The sequence below is a fragment of the Rhinolophus ferrumequinum genome, chromosome 9 (genome assembly GCF_004115265.2).
Source record: "Rhinolophus ferrumequinum isolate MPI-CBG mRhiFer1 chromosome 9, mRhiFer1_v1.p, whole genome shotgun sequence".
Taxonomy (NCBI): Eukaryota; Metazoa; Chordata; class Mammalia; order Chiroptera; family Rhinolophidae; genus Rhinolophus; species Rhinolophus ferrumequinum.
Genome location: NC_046292.1, coordinates 11,193,730 through 11,206,429, shown reverse-complemented (window position 1 = coordinate 11,206,429; position 12,700 = coordinate 11,193,730). Strand labels below are relative to the sequence as shown.

General features: G+C 50.5%; 1 protein-coding gene across 1 annotated transcript in view; it reads left to right on the top strand.

Moving 5' to 3' along the window:
- The window catches only part of PADI2 (peptidyl arginine deiminase 2), a 43,920-nt gene extending 31,618 nt beyond the window's left edge, over window positions 1-12,302 (top strand). The window contains exons 11-16 of the mRNA XM_033114451.1: window positions 2,228-2,379; window positions 4,386-4,530; window positions 5,314-5,407; window positions 7,082-7,167; window positions 9,277-9,405; window positions 10,089-12,302. Coding sequence (XP_032970342.1) covers window positions 2,228-2,379; window positions 4,386-4,530; window positions 5,314-5,407; window positions 7,082-7,167; window positions 9,277-9,405; window positions 10,089-10,322 — 840 coding nt within the window. The 3' untranslated portion in view covers window positions 10,323-12,302. The remainder of the gene's footprint in view (window positions 1-2,227; window positions 2,380-4,385; window positions 4,531-5,313; window positions 5,408-7,081; window positions 7,168-9,276; window positions 9,406-10,088) is intronic.
- Window positions 12,303-12,700: the final 398 nt, after the last annotated feature.

Below are 12,700 nucleotides of genomic sequence, written 5' to 3'. Positions count from 1 at the left end.
GGACTTACAGGACAGAGTAATCAGGAGGCCTTGGGCACCCTTAACAAATTAGTCTGTTGCCCAGAGCCTTCATCTTCTCATCTGCAAAATGGGTCCATTGGGATGGTGACGTCTGAGGTCCTTTCCTGCTCTGATAACTGATGCTTTTCCAAAACATGGAGAGTGTTCTCATAGGAACTATCGGTAACAGGCAGGGCAGGGGCTCTGACTCGTGCCACCGCCACCTCCAACTTGCAGCAAAATAAGTTTCAAAGAGGAAAATTATAGTTAAGCAATTGTCAAAAAGTCATGATTCCAGCTTCAAAGCTCATTAAAGCTGTGGTTTGCAGAGTGTGTGCTTTTTAAAGCAATCTGAACTCTCCCCCCGAATTCTGGAGGCCATTTCCATTCCTCTTTGATGCCCTCCGCGATTGAGTCATGACAGCTACTGAGGCGACACCTTGCCAAGTTCACACCTGCCTCTTAAGGACATTCACTAACCTAGTCCCCTCATCACAGGGCGATGGTGGAGCCCATGGTGTGGCCACCAAGCTCTGGAATGTCAGGCAGACCTGGTCTTGAGTCCCAGTTCCACCACTTAGCATCAATGTGACCTTGGGCAAGCAACTCAACCTCCTCAAGCCTCAACTTGCTTATCTGTAAAATGGGGATAGAAACGGTATCCATCTCACAAGATCATTGTGAAGATCAAAGGCATTCTATGAGGCATCTGTGCTGCGCCTGATACAATGACCACTGTTAGCTGTTGGGATGATTACCGTAGCCCTGGACACTGTTCTCAGTGAGGACTGTCCACTTCCTCCAACAATGTGAGGAGTAGAATCCAACAGGCCACTAGCAGCGGCAGCCACAGTCATGAGAACCACGGCCTCCCAGATCCTGCCCTCTGCTTCCAAGGCCCTGGGCTGCATTGTTCCCAGAGGCCTGTGCCAAGTCCGGCTTTGTGCTGCATGCCAGCCTGCCTGTGTGGTGCTGTCACACCCCAGCTGCCCCAGCCTCCTGCAAATCTTATCTTGCCATCTGAGGCTCCCAGGCGAGGAAGCACTAATCTGCAGCCATCCACCCCGCCTGGCACAGCTGTCCCTAGAGCCTCTCAGCTGGGCACAGACTTTTTTAACAAGGATTTTTGTCGAGCAAGTTTAGTCCCAATCCCAGTGCAAGTTCCCAAGCAAAGCCCCTACTTATTTTTTACCAAAAACAAAAAATCATCAAAGGAACCTTAAAATTCAGGGAGTCACTGGCATTATATGAACTGGGGATCACTGGGATTATGCCAACTCCAGTCTGTTGGAGCTCTGTGCTAAGGACTGAGGCTACATCTGGGCTCAGAGAACAAATATGGTTGGTTAGGAATAGGTTGGAATGTCACATAGGTTCCATATCCGCCCTTCCTACACGTACCAGTCAGCCTTCACTAGGGAAGGCTACAGTAACTACCCCCAAATCTCAATGCCTAACAACAGCAGAGGTCCATTTCTTGCTTACACTTGTTTGTCTGCAGCTCTGCTTCCTTATGCCTTCCTCATTCTAGAGCCCAGACTGCAGGAGCTGCCCCAGTCTGGGATCTGCCACCCTCCTAGCACGAGAAGAGGAGAAAGAGAGTTGGCATACACAGTGGGTCTTATGGCTTCTGCTCTGAACTGGCATGGGTCACTTGTGCTCACATTTCATTGGCCAAAGCAAGTCACATGACCAAGTCTGCTACTGGGCAGGGAAGTATATTCCTTCTACAGAGCGATACCAGAAGTCACACAGCAGTAGCTCAGGATGCAAAATCTTACTGGAAGGGGGTAGCAAGTGTCTGGGAACAACGATACGATCTGCCATCCTGCCTCAGGTCACCTAATCCGACACCTCTTTGACAAATGGGGAAATGGAGGGTCAGAGAAATGCAGAGATGAGCGGGGATATCCATAGCACAAAATGAGGACTAACCCTGAAATCACCGGTGTGTCTCTGTTTGGGAAGTAGTTAGAGGCACATGTCGAGATTCAGATGCATACACACTCATGCACACTCCGACCAACGTGCTTACAAACTCAGCCTCCCTGTGCCAGGCCCTGCTCTTTGGTGGGAATAAGAAGACCACGGGCGACCCCCCCAGAACCTCAGTGTCCACAGTGCCAAAGCAAAAGCCGTCAAAGAGTGGTCATCAGAAGGTGGCTCGGTTGGGGCTAAGAACTGCTGGCGGCAGGGGACTAATGACGAGTGTATGCCCCCTGCCTAGGGCCCAGATTTCGGCTACGTGACCCGGGAGCCCCTCTTTGAGCCTGTCACCAGCCTTGATTCCTTTGGGAACCTGGAGGTCAGTCCCCCAGTGACTGTGAACGGCAAGACATACCCCCTGGGCCGGATCCTCATCGGGAGCAGCTTTCCTCTGTAAGAGAAGCCAGGGTGGGGCGGGGGGCAGGGGGTGGGGTGGTTGCTGTCTCTTTAGGAGTGGCCTGGGTTGCTCATACCTAGAGCGATTGGCTGGGAGAATTAGCTCCTCCCATGACTCTCAGGTAAGATACAGACACTCATGGAAAGAAAACCAAATCAGCCTTTACATCTTAGTATAAATCAGGACTGAATATAAAACGAAATAAATAACTCTCTTTCCAAAATGGGAGAGTATATAATGAGATTATAAGCCAGGGAGGGAAGGGACGAAGGAGTCCAGGGAAGGAATACTGAAGGAGGATGAGTGGGAGCTCACCAACAAATCCTTGGGGGTGGTTCCCATACACAAAACAGGCATGAGAAGGCATAGTCCTGCCCCAAAGCGTGAGTCCCTGCCTTCACGGCCTGTCCACAACTCCCTAATTCCATCCCCAGATGACCTACCAGTCAATGAAAAGGCACAGTCTTCCTTAGTCAGGGCAGTTGCTGGGGAGAGAGTACTGTGGGTGGGTCCTCACTTCACAAAGCGCTTTTAGGAACCTGCACACATAGGAGCAGCCAGGATGGGGGCTGAGCCACGGGGCCTGCTCATCGGTTCAGCAGGTGTTTCCAAGCAGCAGCCAAGGGCCGAGCCCTGCGTCAGGTATGGGGTTCCAAACATGAAGCCCAGCCCCCACATTCAACAAGATGATGGAGATCACAGGCAGGAAACAAGGGGGTGTCCACTGATAGAAAGAATGATAGGAAGCTGGGGGAACCCAAGGAAGGGTCCCGAACCCCTGTGGGGAGTTCAGGGAGGGCTTCTTGAGACAAATATATATTGAGGGCCTTCTCTGTGCCGGGCATTGTTCTGGACTCTGGGGATCGAGCAGTGAGCAAAACAAAGTTCCAGCTCTCAGGGAGTTTTCAATTAGGGTGGCGGAAGTCCACAAAATAAACATGGAAGCAAGAAAATACATGAGATACTTCCAGGTGCTAATACCATGTTTCCCCAAAAATAGGCAGACCATCAGCTCTAATGAGTCTTTTGGAGCAAAAATTAATATAAGACCCGGTCTTATTTTGCTATAATATAAGACCGGGTCTTTAATATAATATAATATAATGTAATATAATATAATATAATGCAAGGTCTTATATAAGACTGGGTCTTATATTAATTTTTGCTCCAAAAGACGCATTAGAGCTGATGGTCCAGCTAGGTCTTATTTTCAGGGAAACACAGTACGTGCAATGAAGAAGATAAAATAGAGTGGTGGGGCAAGGGTGCTTTAACTTTTGTGGTTTTGAGGAAGTGACTTTGGAATGGAGGCTTGAATGATGAGAAGGAGGCAGTCAGAAGATCGAAGGAAAAGAGCGTTCCTAATAGAAATAACAGCAAGCAAGGGCAAAGCCTTGAGGTGGTAACAAGTTTAGCAGGTGGCTGGAGCAAACAGAACAGGAGGAAGGAAAGGAGATGAGGTAGGAAGGCCAGGTAGGAGCCAGATCACAGAGGAATTTGTTGTCCACTGTAAAGACCTTGGGTTATATTCTGAGGACAATGGGGAGATTGAAGACGTCAGAGGGTCTAGAAATCAGGAAGGGCTTCCTGGAGGAGGTGTCACTTGAATTGATTAAAGATGACGTTGAGTAGAAGTTAATGTAGCAAATAGGCACATGGGCTATGGCAGATTTTGGAACCAGGCCTATGCCCTAGCCGCCTCCAGCAATCCAAGCACAGAAGCTTCTCAAACCCACTGGCACCCTTGGAGGCTGAAGGCTGGGCTTCATGCTATTCACACAGGCCATGGCTACAGCTAACATCTCCCTCTTTCCGCTTGGGCGCAAACGCCTTCCTGCCTGTCCCAGGGTCTGTCAGCCCTGTGCCTCAGGCTCCGTCCTGTGATTTCTCTCCTAATGCCACACTGGGTTCAGGCTGGGTTCCAGAGGCCGCAGGTCCTCTGGTGAGATAGGCACCGTGGGCAACCTTCTGAAAAGCTGCCTCCTCCTCAACCCTGCTCCAGGTCCGGCGGCCGGAGGATGACCAAGGTGGTGCGGGACTTCCTGCAGGCCCAGCAGGTGCAGGCGCCTGTGGAGCTCTACTCGGACTGGCTGACCGTGGGCCACGTGGATGAGTTTATGACCTTCATCCCCATACCAGGCACAAAGGTGAGCTGGCTCCTAGGCTGGACTGAACAGGATCGTGGAAAACCCGTTCACTATCAGCTCTTGTCAGCAGAGGGTGGGATGTAGAGGAAATGGACCGCATAAAGGAAGAAGGAAGTAGGCTGAAGCGGGTGTGTATGTTGGCGCTGTAGCAGGTCTATTTTGAACCCAATATATCCAAAATGTTAGTATTTTAACATGTAACCAATACAAAAATTATTAATGAGGATTTTACATTCTTTTTTTTCATACTTTAACTTTTTTTCATCCTTTTTCATAAATTTTTAAAATCTGGTGTGTATTTTACTCTTGCCAGTACCTGTCAATTCAGACTAGCCACAATTCAAGTGTCTACTAATCACACAGGGCTAGTGGCTATTGTACTGGCCGTAACGTGTCCTAGAGAGCGTCGGGTATGGGCCTCTGGGCTCTGGAAAGAAGTTCTTTTCACTTTCTGAAGTGAAAGGAATGGCTGCAACCTCCTACCCTGGAAATTTTGTGCAAATGGCCTGGCCTGTCCGCAACGTGGCGAAGCTCTTCCCCTTTGTCCAAAGCCACCTTTGACTCAGTTTTGACGCGATGGCATTGCTGAGGTGGAGGAATTTCTATAGCCGGAAGGGTGAGAAATATTCCTCTGAAACCCTGCCAGGCAGCCTTGGCGTCTCCGCGGGGGGAGGCTTGAGACGATATGCAGACAGGGCTCTGGATCCCCGAGGTAGGGGATCCCTCATGCTCCGTGGCCACTTCCCCTCTGCTGACACTGTCCCTCTGGACGGTCTCTTGCAGGAATTCCGGTTGCTCATGGCGAGCACCTCAGCCTGCTACAAGCTCTTCCGAGAGAAGCAGAAGGAAGGCCATGGGGAGGCCATCATGTTCAAAGGTGAGTGCCCACAGGGCCCTGGCAGAAAGCAGGGGCCTGAGCCCCCAGAGGCACTCAGGAGGATGGGGCAGATGAACACTTTGTGAGCACCCAGCTCTACGTCCCTGGGTGTCTGGCCCGCTCCGGGGCTGTCAGCATGTGGGAAGCAGCCCCAGCTTCTTGTGACCCTTGCTATGGCGGCTGGACCCTGGAGCTGCCCACTGCTCCTTATTGTCGTCCACAGTGCCACATGCTTCTTCAGGACCTAGTGTGCACTTTCCGTGGCACCAGACCCAGAGGAGAGGTACATGGTTCAAAACTGACGTACGATCTGCATTCAAGGAGCTCATGTTTTAGAAAGGGAGAGAAAGAAATACACATCATGCAGTTTAGAGACAGGAAGGAAAGTAGGAGTCAACAGACGTCGTAGACAGCCAGACACCATCACTGTCAGTCCCAGAACGAGAAGTTACCTGTGCAAGTGAGACATCCACAGAACTGGGACAGGCATAGATGGGAGTGAGGTTTGCTCTTAAATTAATCATGGAAAGAGGGAAAGCTGATCAGGCGGAGACAGTGAGCCAGGGTAGAGAGGCCGTGACAGCTCCTGATGTTTTGCTTAAATTACTTTTTGTCACTTTCAGGTAGGTTTCTCCAATCTATAATACCTACTTCCAAAAGTCTGCATGCGGAAGGCTGGTTGACATATACATTACTGCCCTTCATGTCCAAAAGCAGTGCTGCGACTGGTGACTGGTGTCTAGGGCGGACAAGACGAGTTTAAGACCACTGTCCTTTTTGAACTCCTCACCGATGGGAAGTTTTATCTTGGATTGGCAGGCATTAGTCTTGACTTTCTGGAGGCTTCTTTCTATATTAAACATACCTCCAAAGGTACCCACAGGATCTATAACCATTATCTTGGTACAACTAGGGACAGTGGTGGTGTGGAGACAGCTCAGGTATAGGGTTTGACAGCCCCAATCTGTTTGCCACCGACAGGCTCTAAGACTGGGAAGTACAGCAGACTCTTCCCAGATCAGGTTGTTCCACTAGTTATAAGATCTTGGACAACTCACGTAACTTCTCTGTGCCTCAGTTTCTTCATCTTTAATGCTAGAGGCTACCTCATAGAAATATGGGGAAGATTACTGAGTGAATCCATGTAAAACATCTAGAAGAACACCTGCCACGTAGTAGGTGCTTGATGAGTATTACTAATCAGGACAGAAGCCACATGGGCCACCATAGTGGAATATGAAGGAGGCAGATGTCAGCATAGACCAGGGCAGGGGGCAAGCATGAGGCAGGCCTGGAAAACAGGAAGGTGACACCTCTGGGCATCCTGCTTCTGCTATGCTCACCCTGACCATCTGCTCATCCTTAGAAGTAGGCTCCAGGTAGGAGATTCAGGTGGCTAATTGTGTACCCCAATCTCTGGCCAGAGAGAGGGCAAAGCAGCTGCCACACCTTCCCAGGTGACATGGGCAACCCTGAGGAAAAGAGTGTATGCTGCCCTCCCCAGGCAGAGAGGGCTTTGTTTCTGCTGGGGTTGTCCCCCTACGCCCCAGCCTACTCCCAGCCCCAGTTCCCTCATCCTAGCAGTTAGCCCAGAAGCTGGTGGGCCTTGGCAGAGGGGAGCACCCTGGCTGGGTACCTAAGGCTAGACTGTTCCCTGTCCTCTGACCCCCACAGGCTTGGGCGGGATGAGCAACAAGCGAATTACCATCAACAAGATTCTGTCCAATGAGAACCTCGTGCAGGAGAACCAGTACTTCCAGGTGAGGTGGGGCCAGCGCCCAGCTGCTGCTGGGGGACTGGGGCAGAGGGTCCCTGGGGGGATGAGGATGTGCCCAATGTCACTTCTCACATCCTTGGGGCTTCCATGGGGAATGGCCAAGGGTTCAGGACACATGACAGAGGGAAGGGTTTCATTCGATGAGCATTGAGTTCAGCCTCCATGCTTTACTCCTGTGCTAAAGCTGGGGACGAAATAGGCACAATGTGCAGGTTGGCAGAGGCTAGAAGCAGACAGAGGACTTGGAAAGGAAAGCATATCAGGCAGTGCTAAAGAGGCAAGGGCTCTGTAAGGCTAGAGTTTGGGGAGACACACCCCTTTAAAATACGATGAAAGTGACAGATCTGCTCTCCAGAAAAATGCATATAATAAGTATATGCCCTGAATTTTTATTTGTTTCAGGGGCTCAGAGATCCCTGAAATTTTCTCTCTGTGAGTGGATCCCACCTTCTGAGTCCCTAAATCTCAAAGGTTGTATCCAGAAGTAGGGTCAACAGGGTGGTCTTTACTTGAATTAAATCCCTCTTTATTTGCATGGGCATTTTTAAAGTACTGTTAATACACACAGACCCGGGGGGAGGTCCCAAGACTGAAAGTCTACCTCCATAAGCGTAGAGCAGGGAAAGACCGGAGAAAGAGGTGGGTCACTCTGATCTGGTAATTAGTAGAGTTTATTAAGGGAAACTTACATGTGCACGTCTTGAGAGACTGCAAGATGAAGTGGATCCCGGCGCCACTTGGCAGGCGCCAAAAAATTATATGGGTAAAGGGGGGAATTCTACCAGGTCTGGAAAATTACATGCTTCATGAAGTCAGGACAACAACCTGGTCCAGGAACTAGCACGTAACGGGAGGCAGGGGAGGGGTGCTGATTTGTGTCAGAATGAACATCAGTTACTATCAGACAGCCTCGAAGGGGGTTTTGCAGTGAACCAATCTCTGTTCTGGCCCCTGTCCAGCTCACGGGTCTAGCAAAAGTCACGTCATGGAAGAGTCTCTCCTCCTCAAGTACCAAGTTAAAGAACAAAACAAAACAAAACCAGAAAGGCATGATTGTCTCATATGTGGGAAAAGTCCAGCAATGGTGTGGATTTCAGGCACAGGTTGATCAGGGCTCCAGCTCAATTTCTCTGCACTTCTTGGGCTCTGCAGGGATTCTCATGGGTAGGAGCACAGCTGCTACAGTTCAAGGTCTCATGTCTACCCACCACACACCATCCCCAAGGGGAGAGGTCTTATATGCCCCAGACAATTAAACGAAAGCCTTGCCATTTCACTCTGTGCTAATCTCAACCAGTTACCACGCAGTGATTGCCTTAAACCTGGTTTATTGCCCATCTGTGAACCAATCACTGGGGTGAGGAGGTAGGGACAAGAGTCCACTAATCAGCTCTCACCAGATGGTGGGAGTGTGATTAATCCAACCCAACAACATGCTGCTGCATTGCAGGGGGAAGGGTGGGGTGGATGCTGGAGAAGCGACTACAGGGTTTCCCAAAGATCACAAAACGCTGCACTGGCTTTTGAAAGTTGACTCCATTATATTAATAACTATGTGCTCCCTGGTCATTTTTTGGCATCGGGTAGCTCTGAGGTCAAATCATGACCCCCCACTTTTGGCAGTAGGAGCTTGGGCAACTCACTAAGGACTCCGCGTCCTCAGTTCCCTCATCTCTAATAAGGGATACTAACAGTGTCTACTGTGGGGTTGAGGATTAAGTAATACATGTCAAGTACACTTAGGGCACTTATACATGTTAGATGTTATGGGTATTAATCAAAATCACCGTCACTGTTATTCTCCCCTCATGGCGTGGCCTGATGATTCAATGAGATACTGTGTAGCAAGCACCTAGCCCAGGGCTGGCTCCTAGTATTATTTCTGTGCTCTTCTCTCTCATTCTCTTTATGACTGCTGTACTGAGTCCTGGTGAAAGGGGCCCTGGAGAGGTGGCAGGGGCGCTAGACGAGCACTGGAAGTCTCCCTGGAGTGCCAGGGCCCTGGGTCTGACGCTGCTGACAGGAATGGGGTTAACAAAGATGGCGGAGTTGCCCCTCACTTGCCTGCCCTCCCTTCTTCCCCCTCTCCCAGCGCTGTCTGGACTGGAACCGTGACATCCTCAAGAAGGAGCTGGGGCTGACGGAGCAGGACATCATCGATCTGCCTGCTCTGTTCAAGATGGACGAGGACCGGCAGGCCAGAGCCTACTTCCCAAATATGGTGAGGCGCTCCGGACCCCAAAGCTCATCCAGGCCAATCAGGGGGCAGCCAGATCCAGAAGGACCCCTTGGCTGAGGCCCTCCGATCGGGAGGCCCAGGTCCCAGTCCTGGCTAAACTGCTGTGTGGCCCTACCCACCCACCTGCCCTCTCTGGGCTTCATTCCCTCTGAGGGTGGTATGCTTATCCTAGCTGCCTTGCTGGGGTTCTGGGAAATCCTTTACCTTAACAGGGAGGAAAGGGCTGTTAAGTAAATAGTAAAGGCCTTTACAGGCAGGAGGGATTCTTGTTATCATAGAGTGGAGCCTTCTATGAGCTAGAAAGAGGTTAGAACATACACACGTAGATACATATATATACGCATACGCATATATCCACGCGTGTACACATTAATACACGTGTGTGTCCATGCACATGCTGATGTGTATATAAATAGCCACGTGTACATGCATGTAACATACACATGCATTCAGAGGTAGGTTGCCTGCTTTCCCACTTCAGCTCTGCCCTGTATGAGTGACTTAGTCTCCTCTGTGCCTCAGTTTCCTCATCTGTAAAGTGGGGATAGATCACAACACCTATTTCATAGGGTTGCTGGGAGGGTCCCATGAGCTCAGAACAGGGCCGGGTGCTTAGTAGGTGCTCACTAAACAGAAGCTGTTGCCCCGCCCCCTCCCCATCACAGGTGAACATGATTGTGCTCAACAGGGACCTGGGCATCCCCAAGCCGTTCGGGCCCCAGGTTGAGGAGGTGTGCTGCCTGGAGACGCACGTGCGCTCTCTGCTGGAGCCCTTGGGCCTCTGCTGCACCTTCATCGATGACATTTCCGCCTACCACAAGTTTCTGGGGGAAGTCCACTGCGGCACCAACGTCCGCAGGAAGCCCTTCACCTTCAAGTGGTGGCACATGGTGCCCTGACCTACAGGTGCTGCTGTGGGTGGTCTCAGTCTATCAATAACCAGTGTTGTGGCTGGACCACCCTTGTGGTTTTTATTATAATCACAAGACACCCTTCAGTGATAACCATCAGGAAACTTTGGAAAACAATTTTTTTTATTACTTACAGGACCTGGAAATTACACAGCACACCTGGGGCCACACAGTGAGGTTTGAGAGAGAGAGAGAGAGAGAGAGAGAGAGAGAGAGAGAGAGAGAGAACGTGCACGAGCCTGAGAATCTGCTTTTATTGGGGTCAAGGGTGGAAGCCTAGGGGCTTTCCCAGGCTCACTCACTATTGGCAAATTTAAAATATAAGAGCGGGAATTTAAAGCCTGGGAAGAGACAAAATGAGTAGCCCAAATGATCAGTTGTCGAAACCAACCAAGATTTCTAAAGCCAAAGAGCCTGGGAGGAGGGTGCGGTGCAGCCTGGCTCTTTAGCTAGCCCTGTGGCTGGCAGTGAATTTATTGGAGATAGCCATCTTTGAAGCAGATGCCATCTTTGAAGTGGATGCCTCAACAATCAAAGCTTCAGTCAGGCACTAGCTCTACAAAAATGAGCAAACCCAACTGTCAGAGCTACACTACAGGGGCATTGACCGTCCCTCCTTCCCTGAGTTTTCCGGACTCCTTGCATCCTCCCAGAACTTCCCCCTGCGTGACCTGGCCTGGGAAACCTCCCACTGGGAGACATTGGAGGGATTTGGGATATCTGTGCCTTGCTCTCGTTCAGAAGGGCCCCAGCGTCCACTAAGTCACCCACAGTGAGCCTCAACTCTGTCCTTCCTGAAAATAGCCACTGTCTATATAGCCCTGACATGAAAAAACAAAACAAAGCAAAACCAAAACCCATGTACCCAAACCAATCCCCAAAGAAGCCTTAGTCTCTTGTCCAAAATTGAAGGAAAGTGAAAGGAAGGACGTTCTGGGCTCACCAGTTCTCCCGGTAGCCATGCTCTGAAGGTCAAGGTAGATCGCATGGAAAGGGACCCTGGGACCCTGAACTGCCATCATCATTTCAAATTCACCTCCCATGGGGTGTCCAGGTGGCTGCCCCAATTATTCCTTCCTTCCCAGCCTCTCTCAGATCTCCTTGGCTTTCTCTCTACAGTGTAGACACCATTGGCTAGCCTCCCCATTCCCTGAGGGTCCAATAATATAGTTCAGAACCTTTCCTGGAAGCAAATTTTATCAGAGCCGCCTTCTCCATTTTCAAGATGCTCTTTATGTCCCATCTTTCTCATGGACACAGGCTCTCGCAGATGCTTGGGGGTTTCTCCCCAGACCAGCATCCGTATGCCTGAGAGTTCAGTGTGTAAAGATGCCCCGGGATCAGCCACACCTATCTTCTCTCGCCTGGTCTTCAATCCTAGGGCCAGGCCCTGACCTCCCTCCTCTCACGGTGCCTCAACTTCCTATCCCTGATGCCACCTCTCCAAGCAGCTAGACAAGGACTTGTTCACCACCAGCCAGGCTCAGACCTTCCCCCAGGATATAACTAAAGACATTTCCCTCTTCCCCAGACATCAGACCCAACACATAAGGACCCCGGCCTGGCCTCCCGCCAGAACAGCCAGTTCTGGGTCAGCTGCTAGCCTTAGGGATGGATCGATATCCCATTGAAGTTCACCAGTGCATTTGCCGAAGACCCTCTCGTGTGGACATAACCAAATTAGTTCCCTGGCTCCCACTGAAAACACTCAGCATCAACTCAAGAAAGTTCCGTTAGGGCCTGCTGATGTCAGAAGAAGAAGTGAATTGTAAGTCCACGTTGAGGGTTAAAAAGAACCTATGAAAAGGTTATAAATTTGTATTCTTGAGCAAATGGGATTTTCTTCTTGGATGATTTCATTCACTCAACAAACATGTTGTGTGCCTACTAAGTGACTAAGTGTCAGGCATGGGGCTGGGCTCTGAGGCCACCGTGGTTAGTAGCAAACCGGACCTGGTCCCTGCCTCATGACAGGTCAAGGGAACTTGGGAGTCAGTTCCCAAGAGGCAACACCCACCTTTAAATAGCCGGCATTTGTCCTTTCAGTGGTGTGCTCTTTAGATATGCCAAGCTGCTGTATTCAGAAAAATACACAGGGCACAGAGCTTCCCGAAGGTCATTGTCTCAATGACATGGGAGGGGCGGGGGTCTTCATTAAACAGGCCTCCTTCGGGTCCAGCTGGGTCAGGACTACCTGACAAATCAGATCCCAGAGGCTTTAGAAGTTGCTGTGCCCCCGGTGGGGACAGTGGCCCCTGCCTTTGGAGGACAAAGCCCCAGATCTTCTCCCCAACCCCCGAGCTGGAGATGCCAGGTGCCTATTTGAGGGTGTTTATCTGGAGACTTTGAGTTTGTCATGTGTGTGT